The sequence below is a fragment of the Bubalus bubalis genome, chromosome 5, assembly GCF_019923935.1.
Source record: "Bubalus bubalis isolate 160015118507 breed Murrah chromosome 5, NDDB_SH_1, whole genome shotgun sequence".
NCBI classification, from domain to species: Eukaryota; Metazoa; Chordata; class Mammalia; order Artiodactyla; family Bovidae; genus Bubalus; species Bubalus bubalis.
In genome coordinates this window covers 7,399,077-7,424,706 of record NC_059161.1, presented here as the reverse complement: position 1 = coordinate 7,424,706, position 25,630 = coordinate 7,399,077, and the positions used below count along the sequence as shown (strand labels likewise).

The 25,630-nt window shown below is 42.7% G+C and overlaps 1 protein-coding gene across 2 annotated transcripts in view; it reads right to left on the bottom strand.

The window, feature by feature from the left end:
- Positions 1-7,453: 7,453 nt before the first annotated feature.
- HSD11B1 (hydroxysteroid 11-beta dehydrogenase 1) overlaps positions 7,454-25,630 on the bottom strand; it is a 73,274-nt gene continuing 55,097 nt past the window's right edge. The window contains exons 6-7 of one of the 2 annotated variants that reach the window (XM_025285391.3): positions 10,135-10,278; positions 7,454-8,070 (exon numbers count right to left, since the gene is read on the bottom strand). In XM_025285391.3, coding sequence (XP_025141176.2) covers positions 7,853-8,070; positions 10,135-10,278 — 362 coding nt within the window. In that variant the 3' untranslated portion in view covers positions 7,454-7,852. The remainder of the gene's footprint in view (positions 8,071-10,134; positions 10,279-25,630) is intronic. The other variant, XM_025285392.3, reaches the window with a different exon arrangement.

The window sequence follows — 25,630 nt, the reverse complement described above, 5'->3', positions numbered from 1 at the left end:
TCAGCACGTATGTCCCCGTGCTCTGGGCTGGGCACTGATGAAGAAGAATGTGGGCCCTTGGCAAAGTCCCTGGGCAGCCGGTAGGGCCAGAAGAAGGGGTACGGGTTCTACCCAATGTGTAACATCCTCAGAGAAGAATAGGAGTGCACTCGGAGCCAAGGGAAGGTTGTAACTCAGGTCCCAAAGGGCTGGTGAGTAGTGTATGCTGACTTCTTCCTCTCACACAGCTTTATTTTTTAAAAAATGTAGTTTTGGCTGTGCTGGGTCTTTGCTGTGGGGCAGGCTGTCCTCTAGTCGCAGCTCGTGGGGGCCCTTCTCTGTGTGTCCGCGGGGTTCTCACTGCTGTGGCCTCTGTGGTTTCAGTGCACAGACTCCAGGGTGCGTGGCCTTCAGTAGTTTGGCACGTGGGCTCAGAGGTTGTGGTTCTTGGGCTCTTGAGCACACGCTTAATAGCTGTGGCGCGTGGGCTTAGTTGCTCCGCGGCATATGGAATCTTCCCGAACCAGAGATCCAACCACGTGTGTCTCCTGCATTGGCAGGTGGGTTGTTTACCACCGAGCCACGGGGGAAGCCCTCACACAACTGTAGAGCCGTAGTCTCCCAAGGGGACGTGTTGCAGGGACTACTGGGGTGTAGGAAGAAAACTATTAGAATTTCTCTTTATTTTTTTAATCTTGTCTTTTTAAGATTTCTATTTTTGCATATGTTTTGTGTTAGTGAATTACATACATACATTATATAAATGGGCTTCCCAGGTCGTGCCTGTGGCCAAGAACCCATCTGCCAGTGCAGGAGACATAAGAGACACGGGTTTCCTGGGGTCAGGAAGATCCCCTGGAGGAGGGCATGACAACCCACTCCAGTATTCTTACCTGGAGAGTTCCATGGACAGAGGAGCCTGGTGGGCTACAGTTCATGGGGTCACAAAGAGCTGGACATGACCGAAGCAACTTAGCACACATATAGCCTGCACACATTATATAAATAGTAGTTATATATCTATCAGAAATACATATGCCTAATCATGTTTTAACGATGAAGTGTGAGATCCGAACTTTCAGAGACCACTGCTCTGGAGAATCTCTGGAGCTTGCTGTGGACTCTAGGGGAGGTCTGAGGTGCTGGCTGAGAGCTGCCTGGCCAAGAAGAAAGGCCCACACAGCCCAGCCCGCATGGACAGACTTGGTGGCGAGGAGGGACGTACCTGCCCTTGGGAGGGAACTCTCCAGAAACAGCCGCTGGATGCCCGTCCCCGTGGATGTGAGTCACTGCCTGTGAGTCAGCCCAGGGCTCCCTGCTACCTGCTATGGAGGGCCTTTTCTTACATCCTTGACGGAGGAGAAGGAGTCATACTTAGGGCCTTGCAGATGGCCCATCCCGTCACCACGGTTGGGAGCCTGGCGTCTGAGGGACTGTGTCCTTCTGCTCTGTACTCAGACTTGCCTCTGAGGTGATTTATGTTGTGACCAACACTCATGGTTGCCTAACAGAACCCTGTTTTTGTTTGAGGTGGACCTGTGCTCAGCTGAAAATTGCATTTCTCAACCTCTCATGAAGGGAGGCGTGGTCCCAAGACGTGGCTCTAGCCCATGGGACGTGAGTGGAAGTCCTGGCTGGGGCTTTCCCATTGGCTCTTTATTAGGGGTCAGGCTCAGTTAGTGCACGCTTTTAGCCTCTCACGTCTCTCTCTCTCTCTCTCTCTTTTTTGGCCTGAATCACAGAGTGATGCTGAAGGTAGAGCAACTGTCTTGGGACCCCACAGTGACAAGGAGGAGGATGGATAGTTGGAAATGCAGAAGGAGTCTGGCTCCTGGAGGTGCTGGTCTGCACTTCCCAGACTTCTTGTTGTTTCTCCTTGATGCACCCACTGTCCATGGTTTTTTCCCTGTGGCTCTCCAGGGGATGCAGTGCTAGGGAACGTGAAGGTGGACTCAAGAGCTCAGACACTTGGGTTCAGGCCACGACTTCACGCGAGATGCTGACACCCGGAGAGGTAAAGAATGTGGGTGTCCCCTGTCTCGGGGAGCCCTTGTTCCCTCTTCTTCTCTGGTAATGATAGAAGCAAGCTGTTCTGTTTCTTTCAAGTCCTGGGAAGAGGAGCGAGGCACTGAGCCTTTAAGAATTATTCTGTCGAGAATGTGGAAAGTGAAAGTCAGGGTGGGTGCTGCAGCCTGCTCTGCACAGCTCTCTAACACACGTGCGGGTGTCAACCGGTGGCTTCAGGTTGGCCATGGTGAGTGTTTGCATCACTGAAGTAGGCAAGTGTTACGTATCAGGCTTGCTTGCTTGCTTTTTTCTTTTCTGGAAGAGTCAGTTGTCAAGCCTTTACCAACACTCCTCTGGAAAGAGCAAAAGTTTAGTTCATTAACTACCTTAATATTGTCTTATAGCTTCTCTTGCTTTCCCCATGCCATCTGATACGTGATAAGTTGAGCAGAATCAAGAAGCAGCTGGTTTCTACTGAACACAGGCTGAAGTTTTCATATGTCTTTGGGCCCAAGGTTTACCCTGAAAGTTCAGGCTGAAGGCAAAACTAATTTTATTCCAACTTTGGCTATAAATTTTCATCTAATCACGCCCCTGCTCGGTGTTCATCTCCTTTCTTCCTTATCAACCTCCTGCCCCATCTTATTGACAATCTCCAGGGCCTTAGCTCTTGTGAACCTGGCTTCTTGCCCCATTTGTGCTGCCCACTGAAGTCCCTGATTCTGGGTCTGTAACAGCAGATCTTATGATCTTCCTTGCCTCTTGGAGCTGACAAGGTGGCTGCACCCATATGGGTCCCATGCCCTATGGTCTTCTCACGATGTGACATGGCACTCGTCAGTTGAGCTGGGGGTCTGCCTGGTCTCCTTGAAGTGGGGTGAGTCACTACCAGCTTATGGTTGGCCATCATGGGTAATACAGCTTCCTCCTGGCTCTGTCTCTCAGGACACATGCTTTAGGAACCCAGAGACACCTTGTAAGATGTCTGGGCAGCCCTGAAGCTGCTGTTCTGAGAGACCATGTGAAGGGGCCACGCAAAGCTAGGGACGCCGAAGGAGCCCTCAGCTGTTCCAGGCTCCAGCTAGTCAGTCTTTCCAGTTCAGGCACCAGCTGCGGGTGTGATGGAGCCTGCAGATGATTCTAGCTCCTGGCCTTTGAGCCAGCCTAGCTGTGCTGAGTGGAGCAGAAGTGAGCTGTCCTCCTGGAGCCCTGCCCAGACTGAAGACTCATGAGTGAAAATGCTTCTCTGAGGAACCCGAGATGAAGGCTTCAACCTATATTTAGGGGGGGCACGCCTCAACCCTTAACACTGCCAGTACAAGAATCGCAGTCTGCTGCTCAGAGGGAAGCCATTCCTAATTTTGTCAGGTCTGAGAAGAGAGCTTCATGCAAGTTAGCCTCCTCATTCCATACACTCATACTCACACATACATGTGCCCAAACCTCCCCATTTTGTATATATATAATTTTAACATAAGTGGGATTATGTTATACATATTTGTAAGCAACTTGTTTTATACACTTAAGAGTATGTCTGGAAGGTCCTTCCATGTGAGTACATATAAATCTACCTCATTCCTGTTATTACGGTACAGTGATTTCATAGTATTGACAGCCTGCATGCTCATTCGCTTCAGTTGTGTCCAACTCTTTGCGACCTCATGGACTGTAGCTCACCAGGCTCCCCTGTCCATGGGATTATCCAAGCAAGAATACTCGAGTGGGTTGCCATGCTCCAGGGGACCTTCGTGACCCAGGGGTTGAATCCCCATCTCCTGAGTCTCCTGCATTGGCTGGGGGATTCTTTACCACTAAGCCATCTGGAAAGCCCATTGACAGCCTATGGGTAGATATTAAAATTGTTTTTGGTGTTTTGGTTTGGATTAGCCCTAACCACGTATGTAATTTTTGGTGACTTAAAATTTTCCTAACAGTACAGTAATTCCTTGTGGTAAAAGAATATTTTTGCTAAAAATATATTGCTGGGTGTTCTCCAGTTAGAGTCAGAATCCACTTTGCATGATAAATGGTGGGGCAGAAGGAGGGTGGGAGCTGAGCACTCTGGGGTCAGAGTTAGGGAAGAGGTGGAACTAGGAGGAAGCACTTTGAAAGAGACCTGGCCCAGAGGGGCCTTTTGAGTTAAATGATGCACTCCCATTGAATGTAAACCCAGCCTTCCTTCCCTCCTCTGAAACATTGGGAAAAGATGACATTGTTCACTAATGCGTTCAGTGACAGTGGAATTGCTTTTGGAATCCACAAAGGAATGCTGAATTTTCATGTCATGTGGGTGAAAAGTGAGCAATGAACTTCTGGGTTCCACATAGAATGTGAAAATAGTCATCCTTTGCAGGTATATTTTTAAGGTTATTATGAACTGAACTAAGCAGGCCAGGTCCTTTTACGTGGATCTCGTCTAACGATAAAAACTGTTTTGCTGCTGGTTGTTGTTATTGCACAGTCACTCAGTCATGTCTGACTCTTTGCGACCCCATGGACTGCAGCACGCCAGGCTTCCCTGTCCATCACCATCTCCCAGAGCTTGCTTAAACTCATGTCCATTGAGTTGGTGATGCCATCCAACCATCTCATCCTCTGTCATGCCATTCTCCTCCTGCCTTCAATCTTTCCCAGCATCAGGGTCTTTTCCAGTGAGTTGGCTCTTTGCATCAGGTGTCCAAAGTATTGGAATTTAAGCTTCATCATCAGTCCTTCCAATGAATATTCAGGGTTAATTTCCTTTAGGATTGATTAGTTTGATCTCCTTTCTCTCCAAGGGACTCTCAAGAGTCTTCTCCAGCACCACAGTTCGAAAGCATCAGTTCTTCGGCACTCAGCCTTCTTTATGGTCCAACTCTCACATCCACACATGACTACTGGAAAAACCATAGCTATGACTGTACGGATATTTGTTGGCCAAGTAATGTCTCTGCTTTTTAATATGCTGTTTATGTTTGTCATTGCTTTTCTTCCAAGGAGCAGCGTCTTTGAATTTCATGGCTGCAGTCACCATTCACAGTGATTTGGACTCCAAGAAAATAACGTCTTTTCTATCACTGTTTCCATTGTTTCCCCATTTATTTGCATGAAGTGATGGGACCGGATGGCATGATCTTAGTTTTTTGAATGTTGAGTTTTAAGCCAGCTTTTTCACTCTCCCCTTTCACCTTCATCAAGAGGCTCTTTAATTCCTTTTTGCTTTCTGCCATAAGAGTGGTGTCATCTGCAGGGCCCTTGACTCTGGAGAGAGTGGGCAGATATTCGAGGGGCAGGAGAGCCAGGTGAGGAGCGGGGTGAGGGCTCTTGAGAGGGTCCCTTGGGAAGGGCTCCCTGAAACAATGCAGCCACTGCTCGGTGAGACAAAGAACTGGGCTTATTGCTTACTCGGGTGAAAGGAGGTACTACCTTGATGGAGATGTGCAGCCTCTCAGAATGGGAGGGCGAAACGGGGTGTTTGTAAAGTATTGGAGTCTGGTTTAACACGGGCTCTCAGTGAGGTGGTTTGATTAGAACTGGAGAAGGGTCATGATGCAAGCATTTCCTGTTGGTGAGCACAGTGAAGACAGGGTTCTGACATGAGGATTCCAAAGAGTCTTGAAGAGTAATAGCCTTTTGATGCTGACTATTGAAAAACTGAGCATTTTTACATTGGCTTGTACCGTTTTTCTTCCTGGACAGCTTGGAGTGGTAAAGTCATGCCGCTGAAGTCTTGTCCCGGAATTGTAACGTCCAAGCTAGTGAAGACAGCAGATGATGAGGGTGTCAGTGGCTTCAGATCTCAGACCTCATCTCTTTCTCTCTCTCTCTTTTTTAAAGTTTGTGTATTTATTTTTGGCTGTGCTGCATCTTTGATGTTTCTAGTTTCAGTGAGTGGGGTCCACGCTCTAGTTGTGTTGCGTGGGCTTCTCACTGTGGTGTTGTGAAGCACAGGCTCTAGGCACACAGACTTCAGTCGATGTTGTTCTCAGGCTCTAGAGCGTGGGCTTGGTATTGCAGTGCTTGGGCTGAGTTGCCCCAGAGTGTGTACACTCTTCCCAGACCAGGGATTGAACCTGTGTCCCCTGCACTGGCAGGTGGATTCTTCACCATTGGAGTACTGGGGAAGTCCAGACCTAATTTCTGATATCATCCCTTTTGAATTCTGGGGAAAGCCTCACATAGTAAGACATGCAACCTCTACTCAAGCAAATTCTAAGTCTCAGTCAGATTTCCCCTGCTTCCTTTCCCTGGGCATAATTTAAGGAGGTCTTTTCTTAAGAAAAGTTCAGCCATCTTCACACTCCAGATCCAGCTCCTTGTCCATGTGGCTGGCAGCTCAGTGGACTGCAGTTTGTTCTGCTGCCCAGCAGTTTAGATTAAGAGGCCAGAAAAGGAAACTTACCCTACATGTCCAGGCTCATGTATTGTGTCCCAACATCATTTCCCATGGGAACCCTACATTTGGGAGTGCTGAGTTTGTGCTGGATATATTCCATCTATCCCTCCAAAACGCTCCCCATCCTTCCCCACCTTGCTGTGTGCCTGGGTATGCTGACTTGTATGCTTTATATCAATCTGCACTTTGCCCCTCTGTTCACTTAATTGAAAATACCAGCAGGGAATCAGAGGAAGGTGTATTTATTTCTCCAGATCCCTCTTTTGTGGTCCTTGGTGGGCTGGTGGCGTCCTTTAACTGAGTATCATAGTTCCTGTCCTATGGCACTCTGCAAACATTTTTTACCCTCTGGGCTTTTGTAACAGTTCTTTCCTCTTGTCCCGATGGCGGGCCTGGGGTTGGAAATAACCGACTCGATGGGCATGAGTTTGAGTGAACTCTGGGACTTGGTGATGGACAGGGAGGCCTGGCATGCTGCAGTTCATGGGGTCTCGAAGAGTCGGACATGACTGAGCAACTGAACTGAACTGAACTGAACCTGGGGATGCTACATTACCTCTGTGAGTTCCCTATAGCCTTGCCCACACTTTGGTAAAGAATCTCCTTTTCATTGAACTCTACTAGAGTTATCCAGTTTTCCACTCTCACCTGTTGGAGGCCCTGGCCAATATGGGGCTTTGTGGAGTTGTTAGTGTTTCATATCCTCTTTGGTTGTAGTCAAGTGATACCTGGCAAGTGTTGGATAGATATTTGTTGAATGAATGAATGACTAAATGTGTGAGTGACATGATTTGAACTCCTGAGTGTTAACACGTAAATTATAGATGCTTGATGCACTGTGAGTACATTGAACAGGTGTAGATTCTGTGGCTTCATAGAACCACAGGGACCTCCACTTCTCTGCGTTTGCTCTGTTTATTCACGCTCAGATGTTCTCCTTTCCAGAAGAACAGTGTGAAAGAATATAAAGAGCATCTGAAATATACAAAATGGTGAAGATGCTATGTTCACTAAATGAAGTAGGATGATTTCTTCAACTCAAAAGCAGATAAGAGGTTCATATCACAAAATAAGAAATGTACACTAAAAATCTCACATGTATAGGTTATAGTTTTTAATGGAATCATGCTGAATGAACTGAAGTTAAAGCCAATGAGGTATGAATTTACAAAGTTTATGTAACCTTTATCAGAATTAATATTGATTAAATATAGCTTTATTACCTTTGAGGTAAACTTGATGTAACTATCTTGTAATTATATCTATGGTTACAGTCAATTTCACAATTGTTGATTCATGGCATCCATTATGATCACCTTTCCACAAGTGTTAGAGGGACTCCTTTAAATTGTGAGATGTGCTGTGTGACTTGCAGTCCCCTAGGGGCACTCACTTATCTCTCTGGGGAGATACCTTCATGATGGAGCTCGGATAAATAACAGGCTGGATTGTTCCAAGCTCCCTTTATGATGCCTAGCCCTCAGGAAGTGCCTAGTTGTTTATAAATCTTTCCATATTATAGTTCTTCAAGAAGAAAAATTCCATGATCTTCCTTCCTGGATTTATCAGCAGAAGAGGAGTCAAGATTGAACTGTCATAATAGACTTCATCTTGGCGCAGAGCTCCCCCTTTGATAATCTCCAGGGCACATTCTTCCTTTGGAGATGCTTTTGCATTAAATATCCCAGCAACTGCCTTCATGGCTGTGTCTGTAGAGCAAGAAGAGAAGAGTGTGGTTATCCAAGACGAGTAGAGTCTATGTGATGGAAGGCCTGCAGACACCAGCAGCTTAGCTTGAAGACTGGGTATGTTGAGGGCCTATTGGGCAAAGAGAATCTTAGTGTTCATATGGACTTTGTCTTCCTGGATGGAAATTTGTGGGGGCAACTGGAGGTTACTAGTTGAGTGGTTTGAATGAATCAGACTCCTCTCTTGGGTGTTTTGGTTGGAGTGAGAGAGTAATATTGGGGAGTAGAATGTGGATAGAAGTCATATGATGGGAAGAGTCAATGAGCAAAACCAGAGTGAGGTGTGATAATAAGGACTGACTTGTAAAAGGAAGAGACAGACAGGAATCCAGGCCTTTGCTCCCTTGGCAACACCAACCACTTTCACTTGGAGGGAAACTATTATTACCTGCTCTCTCCTCCTAGGATTTGTGTCCTTCTTGCCCAGCTTCTCTCTGTTTCTCCACCCCTTCTTGTTTCACTGTGTGTCTGTGTCTTTCTCTCTCTTTTGTTCTGTAACTACTACTCAATGTATTCAGTTTTTTAAAAAAATTTACTTGGCTGTGCAGAGTGTGGGATCTTAGTTCCCTGATTAGGGATCGAACCCATGCCCCCTGCAGAAAGTGTGGAGTCTTAACCACTGGACTGCCAGGGAAGTCCTTCAATAAAGTTTTTAAAATCATACCTATCACATATTTTAGATAAACTTGCATTTGGACTTACAGAAAAGTTTTAAAAATTGTGCAAAGTCTTTCCTTATATCTTTCAATCAAAACATCATACATAACCATTATACAACTATCAACAATAGATATGATAGAATTGGAACAATATTACTAATGAAACTGCAGACTTAATTTTTTCACTAATGTCCTTTGTATGTTCCAGGATCTTATCCAGGAGTACACTTAGTAGTAATTTTTTCTTGTTTTCTCTCTGATCTGTGACAGTTTCTTACTCTTTCCTTGTCTCTCATAGCCATGACACTTTAGAAGAGTTCTGTTCAATGGATCTGTATGAAAGAAAGTGAAGTCGCTCAGTCGTGTCCCACTCTTTGCGACCCTGTGGACTGTAGCCCACCAGGCTCCTCCGTCCATGGGATTCTCCAGGCAAGAATACTGGAGTGGGTTGCCATTTCCTTCTCCAAGGGATCTTCCAGACACAGGAATCAAACCCAGGTCTCCCGCATTGCCAGCAGATGCTTTAACCTCTGAGCCACCAGGGAAGCCCAAAGTGAAGTCGCTCAGTCCTGCCCAACTCTTTGGGACCCCATGGACTATAGCCCACCAGGCTCCTCTGTCCATGGAATTTTCCAGGCAAGAATACTGGAGTGGGTTACCATTTCCTTCTCCAGGGAATCTTCCTGACCCAGAGATAGAACCCGGGTCTCCCGCATTGCAGGCAGACACTTTACTGTCTGAGCCACCAGGGAAACCACCAGGATCTATATAACCCCCTCAATTTGGTTTTTTTTCCCATTGTTCTCATAATTAGAATGAGATGATGTGTTTTCGACAAGAATACCTCCCCCCCACAATGATGCTGTGTCCCTCTCAGCATGATGTATCAAAGGATTTGTGACATCTGTGACTTATTACTGATATGTTATTAAGGAAAAAAAACTCATATTTAATAATCTCACATAGGAAAGTAATGGCCGTTGAGTTTTCATGAGGGACATAAGGTGTTCAGAATAGGGTCAGGTGAGGAATGTGGTGTTACTCAGCACAGTTGGCAGTCAGAATGGAGAGAAGGGTCAAAGAGCAGTCAGAGGCTCCACAGGTGACAGAACACTTCATTAAAGGGGGACTAGTGTTCTTGCCTGGAGAATCCCAGGGATGGGGGAGCCTGGTGGGCTGCCGTCTATGGGGTCGCACAGCGTTGGACACGACTGAAGCGACTTAGCAGCAGCAGCAGCAGCAGTGCTCTCACTGGTTTTCAGTGCTTGACACACGATGACGTCAGGGAGTTCAGCACCCTCTTTACCCATCATAGTAAGACAGACAGTCCATCTGCAGGCCATTTATTCCAATTTCTTGACCTTACCTGTGTCAATGAGGCCAAGAATACAGAGGGTGATTGACACATTGACCTTGGTCGCCTCATATTCCGTCCTGAGAGAGGAGAAGAACCCATCCAGAGCAAACTTGCTTGCAGAATATGCAGCAGCAAGTGGACAAGCTATTTTCCCTGAATGATACAAAAGTGGGTTAACATGGTCATCCATTGCAGCTCTGACAAAGCTGATCTGTGCTTATCTGTAGCAGGCTTTGTAACCTCCATGAAGTGCCTCTACCCTTAGTTTCTCTCTACTCCCCAAAGAGATTATCCTGCTGTGCTGAATTTCAGAAAGAAACATGATGGTTTCAAAGAAACTCCTCTCCACAGACTGGGATATGGTGTAGAGTGGGCTGCAGGAAAACTTTCATTGAAGAGGGATTAGTTAGATTTTTAGTAAAGGTGGTAAATAAGTAGGATTACAAAAGAGCCATGCAGTTTCACACCTGGTAACTCTTCCACCTTTGACCCAACAGCGCTGGAAAGCAAGTGTTTGGCAAGAGCTCTCTACCAGCACAGAGACCTGTCACTGGTCTTGCTACGCAAGGGGAATGAAAACTCCTGTCTTTATTTTCTACCCCAAATCACTTTTCTTACTTTCATCAGCCTGGTTAATTCTTAGTTAGTTCTCAGTATTTTGGAGGATGTGTGGGCATATGCCCGATCAGTTCAGTTCAGTTACACAGCTATGTCTGACTCTTTGCGACCCCATAGACTGCAGCATGCCAGGCCTCCCTGTCCATCCCCAACTCCTGGAGTCCACCCAATCCCATATCCATTGAGTCGGTGATGCCATCCAACCATCTCATCCTCAGTCATCCCCTCTCCTCCTGCCTTCAGTCTTTCCCAGCATCAGGGTCTTTTCCAAGGAGTCAGTTCTTCACATCAGGTGGCCAAAGCATTGGAGTTTCAGCTTCAGCATCAGTCCTTCCAGTGAATATTCAGGACTGATTTCCTTTACGATGGACTGGTTGGATCTCTTTTCAGTCCAAGGGACTCTCAAGAGTCTTCTCCAGCACCACAGTTCAAAAGTATCAATTCTTTGGCACTCAGCTTTCTTTATAGTCCAACTCTCACATCCATACATGACTACTGGGAAAACCATAGGTTTGATTAGACAGCCCTTTTTTTTGCAAAGTAATGTCTCTGCTTTTGAATATGCTGTCTAGGTTGGTCATAACTTTTCTTCCAAGGAGTAAGTGTCTTTTAATTTCATGGCTGCAATTACCATCTGCAGTGATTTGGGAGCCCCGAAAAATAAAGTTGGTCACTGTTTCCCCATCTATTTCCCATGAAGTGATGGGACTGGATGCCATGATCTTAGTTTTCTGAATGTTGAGCTTTAAGCCAACTTTTTCACTCTCCTCTTTCACTTTCATCAAGAGGCTTTTTAGTTCTTCTTTGTTTTCTGCCTTAAGTGTGGTGTCATCTGCATATCTGAGGTTATTGCTATTTCTCCCAGCAGTCTTGATTCCAGTTTGTGCTTCATCCAGTCCAGCATTTCTCATGGTGTACTCTGCATATAAGTTAAATAAGCAGGGTGACAGTATACAGCCTTGAAGTACTCCTTTTCCTATTTGGAACCAGTCTATTGTTCCATGTCCAGTTCTAACTATTGCTTCTTGACCTGCATACAGATTTCTCAGGAGAAAGGTCAGGTGGTCTGGTATTCCCATCTCTTTCAGAATTTTTCACAGTTTGTTGTGATCCACACAGTCAAAGCCTTTGGTATAGTCAATAAAGCAGAAATAGATGTTTTTCTGGAACTGTCTAGCTTTTTCAATGATCCAACGAATGTTGGCAGTTTGATCTCTGGTTCCTCTGCCTTTTCTAAATCCATCTTGAACATCTGGAAGTTCCTGGTTCATGTACTGTTGAAGACTGGCTTGGAGAATTTTGAGCATTACTTTACTAGCATGTGAAATGAGTACAATTGTGCGGTAGTTTGAGCATTCTTTGGCATTGCCTCTCTTTGGGATTGGAATGAAAACTGACCTTTTCCAGTCCTGTGGCTACTGCTGAGTATTCCAAATTTGTGGGCATATTGAGTGCAGCACTTTCACAGCATCATCTTTCAGGATTTGAAATAGCTCAACTGGAATTCCATCACCTCCACTAGCTTTGTTTGTAGTGATGCTTCTAAGGCCCACTTGACTTCACATTCCAGGATGTCTGGCTCTAGATGAGTGATCACACCATCGTGATTATCTGGGTCATGAAGAGCTTTTTTTGTATACTTCTTCTGTGTATTCTTGCCACCTCCTCTTAATATTTTCTGCTTCTGTTAGGTCCATACCATTTGTGTCCTTTATCGAGCCCATCTTTGCATGAAATGTTCCCTTGGTATCTCTAATTTTCTTGAAGAGATTTCTAGTCTTTCCCATTCTGTTGTTTTCCTCTATTTCTTTGCATTGATCACTGAGGATGCTTTCTTATCTCTCCTTGCTATTCTTTGGAACTCTGCATTCAAATGGGTATATCTTTCCTTTTCTCTTTTGCTTTTCACTTCTCTTCTTTTCACAGCTATTTGTAAGCCCTCCTCAGACAGCCATTTTGCTTTTTGCATTTCTTTTTCTTGGGGATGGTCTTGATCCCTGTCTCCTGTACAGTGTCACGAACCTCCTTCCATAGTTCTTCAGGCACTCTGTCTATCAGATCTAGTCCCTTAAATCTATTTGTGACTTCCACTGTATAATAGTAAGGGATTTGAATTAGGTCATACCTGAATGGTCTAGTGGTTTTCTAATTGGTTTTCTTCAATTTAAGTCTGAATTTGGCAATAAAGAGTTCATGATCTGAGCCGCAGTCAGCTCCCGGTCTTGTTTTTGCTAACTGTGTAGAGCTTCTCCACCTTTGGCTGCAAAGAGTATAATCAATCTGATTTCGGTGTTGACCATCTGGTGATGTCCATGTGTAGAGTCTTCTCTTGTGTTGTTGGAAGAGGGTGTTTGCTTTAAACACACCCCAGTGCATTCTCTTGGCAAAACTCTATTAGCTTTTGTCCTGCTTCATTCTGTACTCCAAGGCCAAATTTGCCTGTTACTCCACATGTTTCTTGACTTCCTACTTTTGCATTCCAGTCCCCTATAATGAAAAAGACATCTTTTTTGGGTGTTAATTCTAGAAAGTCTTCATAGAACTGTTCAACTTCAGCTTCTTCAGCATTACTGGTCGAGGCATAGGCTTGGATTACTGTGATATTGAATGGTTTGCCTTGGAAATGAACAGAAATCATTCTGTCATTTCTGACATTACATCCATGTACTGCATTTTGGACTCCTTTGTTTACTATGATGGCTACTCCATTTCTTCTAAGGGATTCTTGCCCACAGTAGTAGATATAATGGTCATCTGAGTTAAATTCACCCATTCCAGTCCATTTTAGTTCGCTGATTCAAAAAATGTCGATGTTCACTCTTGCCATCTCCTGTTTGACCACTTCCAATTTGCCTTGATTCATGGACCTAACTTTGCAGGTTCCTATGCAATATTGCTCTTTACAGCATCAGACCTTGCTTCCATCACCAGTCCCATCCACAACTGGGTGTTGTTTTTGCTTTGGTTCCGTCTCCTCATTCTTTCTGGAGTTATTTCTCCACTGATCTCCAGTAGCATATTGGGCACCTACTGACCTGGTGAGTCCATCTTTCAGTGTCCTATCTTTTTGCCTTTTCATACTGTTCATGGGGTTCTCAAGGCAAGAATACTGAAGTGGTATGTCATTCCCTTCTCCAGTGGACCACATTCTGTCAGACCTCTCCACCATGACCTGTCTATCTTGGGTGGCCCTACACGGCATGGCTCATAGTTTCATTGAGTTAGACAAGGCTGTGGCCCATGTGATCAGATTGGTTAGTTTCCTGTGATTGTGGTTTTTAGTCTGTACGCCCGATAGCATAACTTATTCATTATACCCTTTCTAAGAGGAGAGAGGTGTCCTGAGACCCTTGAGCATTGTTATAGTGAAAAGTGAAAGTGAAAGTTGTTCAGTCATGTCCGAATCTTTGCGACCCCATGGACTATGCAATCCATGTAATGTCTAGACCAGAATACTGGAGTGTGTAGCCTTTCCCTTCTCCAGGGGATCTTCCCAACCCAGAGATCGAACCCAGGTCTCCTGCATTGCAGGCAGATTCTTTACCAGCTGAACCACAAGGGAAGCCCAAGAATACTGGAGTGGGTAGCCTACCCCTTCTCCAGTGGATCTTCCTGTCCCAGGAATCAACCCAGGGTCTCCTGCATTACAGGTGGGTTCTTTACCAACTGAGCTATCAAGGAAGCCCATTGTTATAATAGCTACTTTAAAATCCCTGTCTGCTGATTCTAAAATCTGGGTCATTTTAGTACTGATCTCCATTGATTGCCTTTCCTCTTGAATATGGGTCACATATCATATTCTTGTATGTGCAGTGACTTTTCATTGTATCCTTGATATTGTTAGAAACTTTGGATTCTGTCATATTCTTCCAAAGAGTATGATTTTTATTTTTTGGTGGGCAGTTAATTTGGCTTCCCTGGTGGCACAGATAGTAAAGAATCTGTCTGCAATGTGGGCTTGATCCCTGGGTCGGGAAGATCCCCTGCAGAAGGGAATGGCTACCCACTTCAATATTCTTGTCTGGAGAATTCCATGGACAGAGGAACCTGGTGGGCTACAGTCCATGGGGTCGCAAAGAGTTGGATACGACTGAGTCACTAACACTCACTTGGCTGAAACTCTGGTCTCTTGCAGTAGGTGCCAAGTGAAATCTCTGTTTAATTATTTGAATCTTAACTGAGCTTCTTGATGTCTACACTGCCCTGTGAGTATTTCAGGGGATGAGCAGAGATTTGAGAAAAGTTTATATATAGAATTTGGTGTTCTTCTACTGTGGCTCTTTTCTTTCTGGGATGTCTTTCTTCACTTTCCACCTGCTACAGAAACCCCAAACTGTTCCTTTTGCTTCTACAAGGTAGTAAGATGGCAGATTTCTGGCCTAAAAATGGCACTGATTGGGACCTTCTCTTGAGCATAAGCTACAAAATTGGGAAAATCACCCGGTGTCATTTCCTTCTTTCAAGTACCAACAGCTCTCCAGTTTCTGTCTTCTTTTTCTTCTTCTCTTCAGTGTTTTCAATGGTTGTTTTCTATATTTTTTCCAAGTTTGCTATCTGGGGAAGGTTGGTCTATTAGGTCTTGCCCTGCTATTATAGTTAGAGAATTTGCCTGCAGTGTAGGAGACCTGGGTTCGATTCCTGGGTCAGGAAGATGCCTTGGAGAAGGAAATGGCAACCCACTCCAGTATTCTTGCTGGAGAAGGAAATGGCAACCCACTTCAGGATTTGCCTGGAAAATCCTATGGATAGAGGAACCTGGCAGTCTACAGATCACGGGGTTGCAAGAGTCAGACACGACCTAGAGACTAAACTACCACCACTGTTATTATTGGAATTGGAACCTCTGTGTGTTTTTAAAAATAATGAAGTTGCATTCCAAATCAATAAAGATGTTGAGAAAGTTGGTTAACTAATTGGAAAAAATTATTTTTTTCCAATTGCCATTGTCAACTCCTTGTTTCATATCATATATCAAAAAATGATACATGGAAAATTATGGCAGGTGATGTTGCCATGTCCATTTCCCTTTCTTTAATAAAAGAATCTAATTTTATTCAGGATAGCAATGTGTTGAGATAAAAATATTTACTTCCTCAAGAGTCCCTTGCTCTTTTGGGTAGTCATGTGATCTCGACCTGGCCATTGAGAAATGTAGCAGATGGGTCTCCAGGAAAGATATCGATTACGTGATAAAATAGATGGATTCAGGTGGCATGTAGCTTTTATGTTTTGTCCTTTCTTCTTCTTCTTTCTAAGTAGACTACAGATTTGATGCCTAGAATTACAGTAGTCATTTATGAACTTGAGGAAATGCTATATATTAATTATGTAATTAAGGATTATAGTACAAAAATGTGGAATGAGCTTAGACTTTTGAAGATCTAGTACATCCAAAAAACCAGTTCTGGACTACTTATTGCCCGAGAAAAAGGAAACTTTATTTAGTGTTAAATCATTGTAAATTGAGTTGTTACATGTACAGCAGGATGCATCTCCTGACTGATTAAAAATTTAATCATAGAAAGAGGATAATAGAGCCAAATACTTATCAGATTCTTATTTATGGAAAATCATTCTAGCATAAAAGTTAAAAAATGTTAAGGCCAAGAATATTTAATTATAGAAAATATAAAATTTCTGAATGTCACAATGGTCACTATAATAATTTCACTATAAAGGTCAAGGGTAAAATGATAAACTAGAAAATCGTTTTCAACATATTAGGCAATGGCACCCCACCCCAGTACTCTCGCCTGGAAAATCCCATGGACGGAGGAGCCTGGTAGGCTGCCAGTCCATGGGGTCGCAAAGAGTTGGACATGACTGAGCGACTTCGCTTTCACTTTTCACTTTCATACATTGGAGAAGGAAATGGAAACCCACTCCAGTGTTCTTGCCTGGAGAATCCCAGGGATGGGGGAGCCTGTGGCTGCCATCTATGGGGTTGCACAGAGTCGGACACGACTGAAGTGACTTAGCATAGCATAGCATAGGCAGAAAAAAGCTTAATATCCTCAACCTTTAATGTATAAAGAACTCTTAAAAATGCAAAAATACAAACAAATCTCTGTAGGGAACCACTCCATCCTCAATCCTCAGTCATGAGTTTTGGGTTGAGATAACTCTGTAGTCAAGTTCTAGGAATGGGTGTGTGACACCGGATGTGCAAACAGGGAGGAGGAGCTAAGATGGCAGAGGAATAGGATGGGGAGAAGACTTTCTCCCCCACAAATTCATCAAAAGAACATTTAAATGCTGAGTAAATTCCACAAAACAACTTCTGAATGCTGGCAGAGGACATCAGGCACCCAGAAAAGCAACCCATTGTCTTTGAAAGGAGGTGGGAAAAAATATAAAAGACAAAAAAAGAGACAAAAGAGGGAGGGATGGAGCTCCGTCCCGGGAAGGGAGTCTTAAAAAGAGAGAAGTTTCCAAACACCAGGAAACATTCTCACTGCCGAGTCTGTTCCGAGCCTTGGAAGCACAGAGGGCAACATAACAGGGAGGAAAAATAAATAAACAATTAAAACCCACAGATTACGAGCCCTACGGTAACTCCCCCAGCGGAGAAGCAGCGCAGACGCCTGCACACGCCATTAGCAAGCGGGGGCTGGGCAGGGAGGCGCGGCGCAGGCTGCATCGCTTAGAGTAAGGATCTGGCCTAAATACTCCGAGCGCTACCTGAGCGAAATAATTTGGGCTAGCAAACCAGACTGTGGGATATCTACCACGCGAAAAGCCAGCCCTAACCTAAGACACCGCCAGGCCCGCGCACGGAACAAAGGACTGTACAGAGATAGCTGGCTGCAGACTGTCCCCCTCCGGTGACAGGCAGCCAGAGCCGGAAGGGGGCAATAGCAGCCCCAGAGAGACATTATCTACAAAACTGTAAGCAGGCTTCTTTGCTAACTAAAACTTCTTGGGGTTCTGGACAGTCAACATCCGCCTGAAAAGGTGCGCTGGTTGTACACCCAGATAACCGAGTGGCAGGGAGGCGAAAAGTCGCAGCAACCGGGCTCGCCAAACACCTCATCACCTGAGCTGCTCAGACCTGGGAAGGGCACAAAACGGAGGCTCAACCGAGTCTGTGCCTCTGAGGACTACCCGAGTGCCTGAACCTGAGCGGCTTAGACCTGGGAGGTGCAAGCAGCCCAGGGCCGGCCGCAGATGGTTCCCGGTGGAGCAACCTAGAGCCTGAGCCGTGTGGGCAGGGAGGCTACATGCACCGTGAGCAGGGGCAGGCCCAGTGTGGCTGAGGTACTGCGAGCACACTCCAGTGTTATTTGTTTGCAGCGTCCCTCCCTCTCCACAGCATGACTGAACAAATGAGCCTTAAAAAAAAAAAAAAAAAAGTGTCCACCACCGCCCCCTTTGTATCAGGGTGGAAATCAGACACTGAAGAGACCAGCAAACAGAAGAAGCTATAACAGAGGGAACCGCCTTGGAAGTGACAGGCAATAGATTAAAACCCCGTGGTTAGTACTGACTACATAGGAAGGGGCCTATAGATCTTGAGAAATATAAGCTGGAACAAGGAACTAGCCAAAAATGAACTGACCCCACGATACCCACAACAACATCAGAGAAAGTCCTATATATGTTTTTACTATTTTTACGATCATTCTTTCTTTCCTTTTTTTTTAAATTAAAAAAAAATTTTAAGTCCTCTATTACTCCTTTAATTTTCACTTTTATAACCTACTATTACTTTGCAAAAAAAAAAAAAAAAAAAAAGACCCTTTTTTTTTTTTTTTAAAAAGCAAACTTCATATATATATTTTTTATAACTTTTGTGACCTTGGTTTTTTTTTTTTCTTTTTCTCTTTCTTTCTTTTTTTTATCTTCTTTTCTTTAACATTGTATTTTTGAAATTCCAAACTCTGCTCTAGATGTTTAATTTTAGCTTTTTGGAATTTGTTATCAATTTTGTACCTATATTTTTTTTATAACTTTTGTGACTTTTTTTTTCTATCTTTCTTTCTCTTCATCTTTTCTTTAACATTGTATTCCTGAAATTCCAAACTCTACTCTAGATTTTTAATTTATGCTTTTTGGTATTTGTTATCAATTTTGTACCTATATTTTCTTTATAATTTTTGTGACTTTGTTTTTTTTTTCTTTTTCTTTTTCTCTCTTTCTTTTCCTTCTTCTTTTCTTTAACATTGTATTTTTGAAATTCAAAACTCTACTCTAGATTTTTAATTTTTGCTTTTAGGTATTTGTTACCAATTTTGTACCTTTAAGAACCCAATCTTCAGTACCCATTTTTTACTAGGGAGAGAGATTACTGGCTTAACTGCTGTCTCCCCCTTCGGACTCTCCTTTTTCTCTACCAGGTCGCCTGTGTCTCCTCCCTAACCCCTCTCTACTCTACCCAACTCTGTGAATTTCTGTGTGTTCCAGACGGTGGAGTACACTTAGGGAACTGATTACTGGCTGGATCTGTCTCTCTCCTTTTCATTCCCCCCTTTTATCCTCCTGGCCACCTCTGTCTCCTTCCTCCCTCTTCTCTTCTCTGTATAACTCCGTGAACATCTCTGAGTGGTCCAGTTGTGGAGTGCACATAAGTAAGTGATTACTGGTTAGCCTGCTCTCTCCTCTATTGATTCCACCTCATCTCATCCGGGTCACCTCTAACTCCCTCCTCCCTCTTCTCTTCTCCATGTAATGCTGTGAACCTCTCTGGGTGACCCTCACGGTGGAGAAACTTTTCATCTTTAACCTAGATGTTTTATCAATGGTGCTGTATAGAAGGAGAAGTTTTGAGACTACTGTAAAAATAAGACCGATAAATGGAAGCAGGAGGCTTAAGTCTAAACCCTGACTCCAGGGAACATTAATTGACAGGAGCTCATCAAATGCCTCCATACCTACACTGAAACCAAGCACCACACAAGGGCCAACAAGTTTCAGGGCAAGACATACCAAGCAAATTCTCCAGCAACACAGGAACACAGCCCTGGGATCCAATATACAGGCTGCCCAAAGTCACCCCAAAACCATAGACATCTCATAACTCATTACTGGACACTTCATTGCACTCTAGAGAGAAGAAATTCACCTCCACCCACCAGAACACTGACACAAGCTTCCCTAACCAAGAAACTTTGACAAGCCACCTGTACAAACCCACACACAGTGAGGAAATGCCACAATAAAGAGAACTCCACAAACTGCCAGAATACAGAAAGGACACCCCAAACTCAGCAATTTAAACAAGATGAAGAGACAGAGGAATACCCAGCAGGTAAAGGAACAGGATAAATGCCCACCAAACCAAACAAAAGAGGAAGAGATAGGGAATCTACCTGATAAAGAATTCTGAATAATGATAGTGAAATTGATCCAAAATCTTGAAATCAAAATGGAATCACAGATAAATAGCCTGGAGACAAGGATTGAGAAGATGCAAGAAAGGTTTAACAAGGACCTAGAAGAAATAAAAAAGAGTCAATATATAATGAATAATGCAATAAATGAGATAAAAAACACTCTGGAGGCAACAAATAGTAGAATAACAGAGGCAGAAGATAGGATTAGTGAATTAGAAGATAGAATGGTAGGAATAAATGAATCAGAGAGGAAAAAAGAAAAATGAATTAAAAGAAATGAGGACAATCTCAGAGACCTCCAGGACAATATTAAACGCTACAACATTCGAATCATAGGGGTCCCAGAAGAAGAAGACAAAAAGAAAGACCATGAGAAAATACTTGAGGAGATAATAGTTGAAAACTTCCCTAAAATGGGGAAGGAAATAATCACCCAAGTCCAAGAAACCCAGAGAGTCCCAAACAAGATAAACCCAAGGCAAAACACCTCAAGACACATATTAATCAAATTAACAAAGATCAAACACAAAGAACAAATATTAAAAGCAGCAAGGGAAAAACAACAAATAACACACAAGGGAATACCCATAAGGATAACAGCTGATCTTTCAATAGAAACTCTCCAAGCCAGGAGGGAATGGCAAGACATACTTAAAGTGATGAAAGAAAATAACCTACAGCCCAGATTACTGTACCCAGCAAGGATCTCATTCAAATATGAAGGAGAAATCAAAAGCTTTACAGACAAGCAAAAGCTAAGAGAATTCAGCACCACCAAACCAGCTCTCCAACAAATACTAAAGGATATTCTCTAGACAGGAAACACAAAAAGGGTGTATAAATTCGAACCCAAAACAATAAAGTAAATGACAACGGGATCATACTTATCAGTAATTACCTTAAATGTAAATGGGTTGAATGCCCCAACCAAAAGACAAAGACTGGCTGAATGGATACAAAAACAAGACCCCTACATATGTTGTCTACAAGAGACCCACCTCAAAACAGGGGACACATACAGACTGAAAGTGAAGGGCTGGAAAAAGATTTTCCATGCAAATAGGGACCAAAAGAAAGCAGGAGTAGCAATACTCATATCAGATAAAATAGACTTTAAAACAAAGGCTGTGAAAAGAGACAAAGAAGGTCACTACATAATGATCAAAGGATCAATCCAAGAAGAAGATATAACAATTATAAATATATATGCACCCAACATAGGAGCACCGCAATATGTAAGACAAATACTAACAAGTATGAAAGGAGAAATTAACAATAACACAATAATAGTCGGATACTTTAATACCCCACTCACACCTATGGATAGATCAACTAAACAGAAGATTAACAAGGAAACACAAACTTCAAATGACACAATAGACCAGTTAGACCTAATTGATATCTATAGGACATTTCATCCCAAAACAATGAATTTCACCTTTTTCTCAAGCGCACACGGAACCTTCTCCAGGATAGATCACATCCTGGGCCATAAATCTAGCCTTGGTAAATTCAAAAAAATAGAAATTATTCCAAGCATCTTTTCTGACCACAATGCAGTAAGATTAGATCTCAATTACAGGAGAAAAACTATTAAAAATCCCAACATATGGAGGCTGAACAACACGCTGCTGAATAACCAACAAATCACAGAAGAAATCAAAAAAGAAATCAAAATTTGCATAGAAATGAATGAAAATGAAAACATAACAACCCAAAACCTGTGGGACACTGTAAAAGCAGTCCTAAGGGGAAAGTTCATAGCAATACAGGCATACCTCAAGAAACAAGAAAAAAGTCAAATAAATAATCTAACTCTACACCTAAAGCAACTAGGAAAGGAAGAAATGAAGAACCCCAGGGTTAGTAGAAGGAAAGAAATATTAAAAATTAGAGCAGAAATAAATGCAAAAGAAACAAAAGAGACCATAGCAAAAATCAACAAAGCCAAAAGCTGGTTCTTTGAAAGGATAAATAAAATTGACAAACCATTAGCCAGACTCATCAAGAAACAAAGGGAGAAAAATCAAATCAATAAAATTAGAAATGAAAATGGAGAGATCACAACAGACAACACAGAAATACAAAGGATCATAAGAGACTACTATCAGCAATTATATGGCAATAAAATGGACAACGTGGAAGAAATGGACAAATTCTTAGAAAAGTATAACTTTCCAAAACTCGACCAGGAATAAATAGAAAATTTTAACAGACCCATCACAAGCACGGAAATGGAAACTGTAATCAGAAATCTTCCAGCAAACAAAAGCCCAGGTCCAGACGGCTTCACAGCTGAATTCTACCAAAAATTTAGAGAAGAGCTAACACTTATCCTACTCAAACTCTTCCAGAAAATTGCAGAGGAAGGTAAACTTCCAAACTCATTCTATGAGGCCACCATCACCCTAATACCAAAACCTGACAAAGATGCAAAAAAAAAAAAAAAAAAACAACTACAGGCCAATATCACTGATGAACATAGATGCAAAAATCCTTAACAAAATTCTAGCAATCAGAATCCAACAACACATTAAAAAGATCATACACCATGACCAAGTGGGCTTTATCCCAGGGATGCAAGGATTCTTCAATATCCGCAAATCAATCAATGTAATACACCACATTAACAAATGGAAAAATAAAAACCATATGATTATCTCAATAGATGCAGAGAAAGCCTTTGACAAAATTCAACATCCATTTATGATCAAAAGTCTCCAGAAAGCAGGAATAGAAGGAACATACCTCAACATAATAAAAGCTATATATGACAAACCCACAGCAAACATTATCCTCAATGGTGAAAAATTGAAAGCCTTTCCTCTAAAGTCAGGAACAAGACAAGGGTGCCCACTTTCACCATTACTATTCAACATAGTTTTGGAAGTTTTGGCCACAGCAATCAGAGCAGAAAAAGAAATAAAAGGAATCCAAATTGGAAAAGAAGAAGTAAAACTCTCACTGTTTGCAGATGACATGATCCTCTACATAGAAAACCCTAAAGACTCCACCAGAAAATTACTAGAACTAATCAATGAATATAGTGAAGTTGCAGGATATAAAATCAACACACAGAAATCCCTTGCATTCCTATACACTAATAATGAGAAAATAGAAAGAAATTAAGGAAACAATTCCATTCACCATTGCAATGAAAAGAATAAAATACTTAGGAATATATCTACCTAAAGAACTATATATAGAAAACTATAAAACACTGGTGAAAGAAATCAAAGAGGACACTAATAGTTGGAGAAATATACCATGCTCATGGATTGGAAGAATCAATATAGTGAAAATGAGTATACTACCCAAAGCAATTTATAGATTCAATGCAATCCCTATCAAGCTACTAAGGGTATTCTTCACAGAGCTAGAACAAATAATTTCACAATTTATATGGAAATACAAAAAACCTCAAATAGCCAAAGCTATCTTGAGAAAGAAGAATGGAACTGGAGGAATCAACCTGCCTGACTTCAGGCTCTACTACAAAGCCACAGTCATCAAGACAGTATGGTACTGGCACAAAGACAGAAATATAGATCAATGGAACAAAATAGAAAGCCCAGAGATAAATCCATGCACATGTGGACACCTTATCTTTGACAAAGGAGGCAAGAATATACAATGGATTAAAGACAATCTCTTTAACAAGTGGTGCTGGGAAAACTGGTCAACCACTTGTAAAAGAATGAAACTAGAGCACTTTCTAACACCATACACAAAAATAAACTCAAAATGGATTAAAGATCTAAGCGTAAGACCAGAAACTATAAAACTCCTAGAGGAGAACATAGGCAAAACACTCTCTGACATACATCACAGCAGGATCCTCTATGACCCACCTCCCAGAATATTGGAAATAAAAGCAAAAATAAACAAATGGGACCTAATTAAACTTAAAAGCTTCTGCACAACAAAGGAAACTATAAGCAAGGTGAAAAGACAGCCTTCAGAATGGGAGAAAATAATAGCAAATGAAGCAACAGACAAACAACTAATCTCAAAAATATACAAGCAACTCCTACAGCTCAATCCCAGAAAAATAAATGACCCAATCAAAAAATGGGCCAAAGAACTAAATAGACAATTCTCCAAAGAAGACATACAGATGGCTAACAAACACATGAAAAGATGCTCAACATCACTCATTATCAGAGAAATGCAAATCAAAACCACTATGAGGTACCATTTCACGCCAGTCAGAATGGCTGCGATCCAAAAGTCTACAAGCAATAAATGCTGGAGAGGGTGTGGAGAAAAGGGAACCCTCTTACACTGTTGGTGGGAATGCAAACTAGTACAGCCACTATGGAGAACCGTGTGGAGATTCCTTAAAAAACTGGAAATATAACTGCCTTATGATCCAGCAATCCCACTGCTGGGCATACACACTGAGGAAACCAGAAGGGAAAGAGACACGTGTACCCCAATGTTCATCACAGCACTGTTTATAATAGCCAGGACATGGAAGCAACCTAGATGTCCATCAGCAGATGAATGGATAAGAAAGCTGTGGTACATATATACAATGGAATATTATTCAGCCATTAAAAGGAATACATTTGAATCAGTTCTAATGATGTGGATGAAACTGGAGCCTATTATACAGAGTGAAGTAAGCCAGAAAGAAAAACACCAATACAGTATACTAACGCATATATATGGAATTTAGAAAGATGGTAACAATAACCCTGTATATGAGACAGCAAAAGAGACACAGATGTATAGAACAGTCTTTTGCACTCTGTGGGAGAGGGAGAGGGTGGGGTGATTTGGGAGAATGGCATTGAAATATGTATAATACCATATATGAAACAAGTTGCCAGTCCAGGTTTGATGCACGATACTGGATGCTTGGGGCTGGTGCACTGGGACGACCCAGAGGGATGGTATGGGGAGAGAGGAGGGAGGAGGGTTCAGGATGGGGAACACATGTATACCTGTGGCAGATTCATTTTGATATATGGCAAAACCAATACAATATTGTAAAGTTTAAAAAAAAAAAAAAAAAAAGGATGTGCAAACAGTTTCTGATACCACTGGGTTACTGACTAGTCTAAGGCTGAACCAAAGCAAGACCCAAGCAGGGCTTCAAGATAGGTTGTTGCCAAACCAGAGTTTAGTTTCCTTTTCTTCCTCTGTATCAGAACCCCAGATGAATTCATGTTTCCACCTGTTGCAGAAACTGTAGTATTGTCTCCATGTATCTTCTGCCCCTCTTCCTTAGTGGTAGAATCCAAGATTTATAGCTGGTCTCACAGTTATCTGGAACAAAGTCCACATTTCTCAGCCTCTCTCAGCCAGATGTTGCCAGATGACTCAGTGCTGTCCAATAATTTGTACACAGAAGCATGTCATGTGATTTCTGGGATACATCCTTAAAGGAAGAAATCAGTCTCTCCCTTCTCAATCCTTCCTCCTTCTTGATTCCTCGAGAAGGAGGTTGTGACTGTTGGCTGTGACTCCAGAACTATCATGGATCATAAGAAGCCTCATGTTGAGAATGGCAGAGCATTTAGAGAAAAGGAAGGAACCTGATTGACCGT